Raw genomic sequence first — 6,527 nt, forward strand, 5'->3', positions numbered from 1 at the left:
GGCATAAATTAGTATTTATAGCTATAAATAAATGATTATACATGATTATGGATTAATAATTATACATAATTTTAAAAAATATTTCTGTTAATTTAGAATTAAAAAATAATAATGTTTTTCAATAACAAATATATATATATATATATATATATATATATATATATATATATATATATATATATATATATATATATATATATATATATATATATATATATATATATATATATATATATATATATATATATATATATATATATATATATATATATATATATAACAAATATATAAAAATAAAACTACATCTTCTAAAAGTCTCATTCTAATTTTTTTAAACTCATCAAACATAAAAATAAAACCATATTTTTTTAAAGTCTCATTCTAAATTTATTTTAAAGTTGTCAAACATAAAAATAAAACTATTGTCGTTGTCGCCTCATGTTTCTTGGTAGTTGATCTCTGATGGTGTTTCTTATTTCTTCAATATATCTAACATCAGCTTGAGTTGGAGCTTGCCATTCACCATTAGTAGGTACACTATTTCCATTTGCATCTCCTTCATTGAAATCTTGCTCATTATCTTGTAAACCATTGATGTTCTCTAAACTTTCAAGAATATCCAAGTCACTTGAGTCTGTTCTTCTTAAAAAGTTATGAAGTGCAAAACACGCCCAAATAATAGCCATTTGAGTTTGAAGCTTGAAATTAGGCATTTCTTGTAATACTTTCCATCTTGCTTTTACCACACCAAAAGTTCTTTCAATCACACTTCTCAAACTAGAATGATAATAATTAAAAGTTTCATTTCTTGATCTGAATCCTGGAGCAAGTCTAAAATGTGCTAGATGATACCTTGCATTCTTGTATGGTGCTAAGAAGCCTTTAAGTGACGGATATCCTGAATCTACAAGATAGTATTTGCCTATGTATATAAACAAAATATATCAGACAAGAATATCAAAATGTTTATTATTATTCAAACTATGTATATAAACGAACTAAGAATATAAAAATATTTATTTTCCTATGTATATTAACAAAATATATCAACCAAGAATATAAATATATTTGAATTACCAAAAACTGACCTTCTGGAGGATAAGGAAATCGCAAATCAGGTTTACGAAGAGTATCCATAAGAATTTTTGCATCATGAACAGATCCTTCCCATCCACACAATGCAAAAGTAAAGCACATATTGAAGTCACACACGGCCATCACATTAGTACTTGTATGTCCTTTCCTATTGAAAAATGGTTTTTGTTTCTCTATTGGGACGCGTATTTTAATGTGTGTGCCATCTATTGCCCCAATACAGTCTTTGAAGTAAGGCCAATATCGATCATCACCTCTATTATATTGAGAAGAGTCAATAAGCTCAACAGGTTTAATGACTTTTTTCCCCAACTTGCATACAGCTTCTAAAACTTTGTTGAAATGTTTATGAATGGTTTCACTAGAATGTTGAAACCGCTCTTGGGCATTTCTATATGAGGAAGGTTGCCCTATCATATACAAGAATATCCCAACACTTTCCTCTACTCCAATGTGTTTAGCAGGTGTCAGTCCATAATTATTAGTTAACTCATATACCAAATGCCGAAAGACTTGTTTCCTCATTCGAAGTTGCTCAAAAAACCTGTTATCATTTCCTGTTATCAATTCTGTGTACCATCTATGACCGGAGAGAATTGACGTAGTTTTCCTTTCTTTGACAATGTATTTCAAAACATGGTTTGTAACCATCAAAGCAGCCACCACCGTTGCAATATGATATCGCGTTCTATTAACCTGTTGGACTTCAATATCCATTTCAGAAGTAGTGTCACTTTCATATGAACTATCATCTGAACACTCGTCCAAACTCTCATCTGAGTTATCACCCATCCTGTTACACAAAAATGTAATATTATAAATGTTTAGATAGTTAAAAACTATGACACAATAAAGTAATAAAGTAAAAACACAAGAATTTCATTTAAGAATCCAAAATTAATAATAACATATCCATTTGGTATCAAAACCACAAAGTAATTGTGACAAATTCATATTACATCAAGCTAATAAAAACATAATAGTTTCATAATAAAAACATAATAGTTCCAACTACTAATGGTTTTTTCTAAGAAGTATATGATCCTATCAACGATCACGTGCGTATTTTTTTTCGGGACAAGTGTCTATCCAATCAAGAGCCATATCAGCATTGGAGGTATTCATGAAGTAAGAAAATGCTGTCCTATTTTCTTTATTGGCAAGGATTCTAACAGCCTTAAAGTGTAAAGGTGATCCTTTTACCAAGGATGGGATTTCATCCAACATTTTCAAACATTTTGCATAACTAACGTTGTCTTCTGGAAGTCCTTGTTGGCTTGGCCCAAACCCATCGAGTATACGATCAAGAGATCGTTGAAGTTTCTCTGTTGTCCCGATTTTCTCTCCTTTTCCTGAAATCTTTCTCTTTTTGGAAGAACTTGGTGTTGGGTTGGGTTGTACTTCATTTCCAACATCAAAGCTATCTCCATCTCCTTCATCCTCAGTTATTGTGTTAGTCTCACGACCGTCTTCAAAAAGAGATGCTGATCCTTCACATGGTAATTGCTCTTCAAAAGGTTTGTAAAGGGCGAATCCAGTAGCTATGGCACCCTTGAAGCATTTATCTAGCAAGTCAATAAACTTAGGTCCTCCATGTTTCCATTTTAAAATATCTGGATCCTCCTGAAAAATAAATAAACATTCAAAACAAATACCATAGAAAAATTCTTGCAAGTAATAAAATACTAGTATAGTATATAGTGACACAACCATACCTTACTCTTTTCAGCCCACCAATCATCGTCAGCCAAGATAGTTTTCTTTTCATGATCCCATCCTACTCCAGTTTGCTTATCCACTAACTTCACAAATGACGAAAACTCTCTTTTCAATGTATCCCATCTATTTTTAAGTTGAGTGCGATCATAAGCATATCCAGTTTTCTTTTGAAATTTTTCAGTAATATTCTTCCACCCTTCTTTACTAAAGTGGGTAGTTGGCCTATTACCCGCTTCTATTTCTTCAATGCAAATTTTCAGCAAAATTTCGGTTTTACTGTCATCCCCCCATTTTGCAACAACTTTCCCATCCTTCTCTAAACTTTTCACATCTTTTTTAGATGCCATTCTAGTCATCAAATACAATATCAAAAATATAACATAAAAATAAATACCAAAGAACATCATAATGAACTTAGTAGCAAACTAGTGAACACAAAACATCAAACATCTTTGAAACTAGTTAACAGGGTAAGCACCAAAACAACTATAACACTGATTATACTAGAGTTGTAAGAAGAAAAAACTCATTTCCCTTGGCAGGTGCTGTAAGAATATTCTAGAGAAAACAACAATAACCTTTAATCATATGCTTGATACTTATTTTGGAGTTCAATAACCATATGCTTGATACTGATTTTGGAGTTCAATTTGTAAGTATCCAAAATGAATGAAATAAAATAAACCCATTAATATTTTTCAAATCCGTTAGCCACTTTATTTATATTCTTGTTCACTAATATTGGATCTGTACATTCATGCATATGTGAGTAATCTAACTATCAATCTTAATGACATCACATATATACTCATATAGTATATCTAACCATGTTATCATAATCCTAAAGATTATAATAGTATGCATGCAAAAAATGTCTTGAAAGAGAGTATGCATGAATTTTACATCTCACCAGTGTATTGTATAGGCTGTTAATATGTAATATTGGATTGGTGTACGCAGTATCTTTGCTAGAAACTCATAGTCATACACTTTTTTTCCTCTCCCCATATTTCTCCTATATGGAACACACAACTTGTACTTTGAATGTTAACTAATTATTTATCAACCAGCACCCTTATCCCTCTTAATTGTGTACCTTTTTCCCATCATTCACAATGTGTGGGGTAGGTACTTCCCTTCATAAACCAAACCACACTACAAAAAAGGACAAGGTCCTATCTCGTAAACTTATGTTTCACTACAAGAAACATTCACAATGACAAGTTTTTTAATGACTTCCAAGGGGTTAAAAGATATTGGAAAAAACAGCAAAAGACAATGAGTTTAGCATACATAACAGACAAACAACAGAGACAAAACAAACAAACAAACCACTCCTATTTTCTTAAATTGTTCGATCAGAGTTTCAAAGTCTACTCTTATTTAATGAACTCGACGTAAAGCTACGTCATGGCTTACGACGAGGCGAGTTCGGTTAACGTGGACGCTATAGAATTAAAATGTCACCTAAGATCAAACTCAAACAATCACATCCATTAAAACTAATCAAAATAACAGGTTTAGATCAAAACTGTGATCCAAACATAAATTGAGAAACATAAATTGATTCAATGTAACAAGCCAGGTTTAATAGTCATGTATGTATGAGACCTACATCCTAAAAAATTCACACAAACAAACAGCACAATCAAAAGGCTCATTCAAACCAGAATCATAAAGTATTCATCTTTTTGATGAATCATCAAAAAACAATTTAAGATACATAGTTTCTGACATCAATCTAGTAACAAAACACAAGAAAATATTCTCCTCCAACCAAACAAGATCCTAGTCACATCTATGTTACAAGAAAAAAAGTCCTAAATTATTAGAATGATAAAGAGCTCTAACCTGAATTAGCAATAGCTTCAAGATCCAGAATTCAATTTCAAATTCAGTTGAAAACCCTAAATCACAAATTTAACAAAGGAATCACTACCTCTAATGAAAAATGAGAAACAAAACATGAAATCGAAAATCCTAAACAACAAGAAATTGAAAATCGAAGAGAATGAGAAGGTAATTGATGATTTTTACCCAGTGCAAAGAAGAAGAAGATAGCACAGTTCACGCCGGCGCCATTGGAGTAGAGGAGTAGAAGCGTCACTATTCCACGTTGAATTTGAGATTCTGAAGCAAAACCCTGGAAGGGTATTTTTGGAATTTCAAATTTTCTTAAGGACAACCATGTAACTTTGCAAGAGATGCATCTTCCGTGTTTTTGAATTTGCAATTTCTCTCTCATCTATCGCAGAATGGAAATTGGAAAGCTACTTGAAACAGCTTCTCATTTTTAACCAAAAAATCATTTTTTAACATAAATCATTTTTAAAAAATCTGAAACAAACACTCATAAAATAGTTGAAAATGATTTTTTGCCTAAAAAAATAGATTTTTTTCAAAAAAAATCTGTAACAAACGCACCCTTAGATCATTTAATATATATTGGGGGTGTCAAGTATAATTTTAGGGATGACAAGTTAAATTCTCCAAAAACGTGTGTTAGTGTCAATAAAAAACTCCTTAAGCCCAAGAAATCAGCAAGCTCAATATCAACTTCCAATGTTATTTCCAAATATCATCACCTTTCCATGATTTCAATATTATTTACATGTAATACGTGACCAAAAAATAAAATAAACCTGTATCAATTGATCATAATCTTTAAGTCACTAAATGACAAAAACATTCTAACCAATCACCAAGCGCCACATAACATTCTCATTATCCAAACTTAAATCAAATGGAACAAAAATATGAAAACGTTGAAAGTAATGGGCCAACAAGCAATCGTCACGCCGCAAAGGGGGAACTGGGAATTCAAACTCAGACGCCGGAGCTAGGGCTTCAGTTGTCTTCTCTGGCCAAACCTTACCGGAGCTTAACAACATGCGCCTAAAAAGCTAAGACGCACACACTGTGTCGCTCGAATTTTCACGTAGAACAAGAATCCAACCTCACCTTCCTCGTTTAAAGCCTTAATCACCATGAACGAAGCTCAATCTCCTAACCCTAACTCAACAGAAATCACTAAAACGAGACTAAACGCAAACATTCATTTCCTTTCAATACACTGAACCTAAATATAGCTCTCATATTCAATAAACGCATGCTTTCACCAATGAATCATGGCATTCAAACCTGCAAGAAAACAACAATGCAACAAACATCCACCACGAACATTTGAGCTAATCTCTAGCCTTCTATGGCGGAGCACGACAACAATGCATATGCCCTAACGTCGTCTAATCATGCTGAGAGGGATTTGAGAGAACTTACCTGAACGAATATTGGATCTATCAAACTTCAGAAAACTCTACAACTTTGAGATGCCCTTGCACTTGATGTAGAAGATAGAAAATTTATGGAATCACGAACGAATCTTGTGCTGACTGAGGAATAAACTCAGTGCAAAATCTTGAAATCAAGGATTATGGTTGAATCAAATGAGAGATGCTGACACACAGATCCAGTGGATGAAGGTTCTTGGAACGTTTTTAAGGAGCTGAGTAAAGAGAACAAATGGAGAGGGTGATGATGGATGTGGGGAGAATTTGTTGTGGTGGTTATAAGGTGGTTATGGAGTTTGTTATGGTTGTTGAGAGTTTGTGAAGACGAGGGAAGAGAGAGAGAGAGAGAGAGAGAGAGAGAGAGAGAGAGAGAGAGAGAGAGAGAGAGAGAGAGAGAGAGAGAGAGAGAGAGAGAGAGAGAGA

General features: G+C 32.8%; 1 protein-coding gene across 2 annotated transcripts; it reads right to left on the minus strand.

The window, feature by feature from the left end:
• Positions 1–308: 308 nt before the first annotated feature.
• On the minus strand, positions 309–4,967 carry LOC131642010 (L10-interacting MYB domain-containing protein-like). 2 transcript variants are annotated; one of them, XM_058912299.1, is made up of 4 exons: positions 4,852–4,967; positions 4,666–4,721; positions 1,089–1,888; positions 309–922 (listed from the first exon to the last, which is right to left on the minus strand). In XM_058912299.1, exons 3-4 carry the CDS (start codon positions 1,885–1,887, stop codon positions 420–422), a joined length of 1,302 nt encoding a protein of 433 aa, XP_058768282.1. In that variant the 5' UTR covers position 1,888; positions 4,666–4,721; positions 4,852–4,967; the 3' UTR covers positions 309–419. The 2 variants fall into 2 exon arrangements, with proteins under 2 accessions (XP_058768282.1, XP_058768284.1); XM_058912301.1 differs by lacking the exons at positions 309–922; positions 1,089–1,888 and adding exons at positions 1,954–2,718; positions 2,811–3,162 and having other exon boundaries at positions 4,852–4,949.
• Between the last annotated feature and the right edge of the window lie 1,560 nt (positions 4,968–6,527).

Source organism: Vicia villosa, unplaced genomic scaffold (genome assembly GCF_029867415.1).
Source record: "Vicia villosa cultivar HV-30 ecotype Madison, WI unplaced genomic scaffold, Vvil1.0 ctg.004374F_1_1, whole genome shotgun sequence".
Taxonomy (NCBI): Eukaryota; Viridiplantae; Streptophyta; class Magnoliopsida; order Fabales; family Fabaceae; genus Vicia; species Vicia villosa.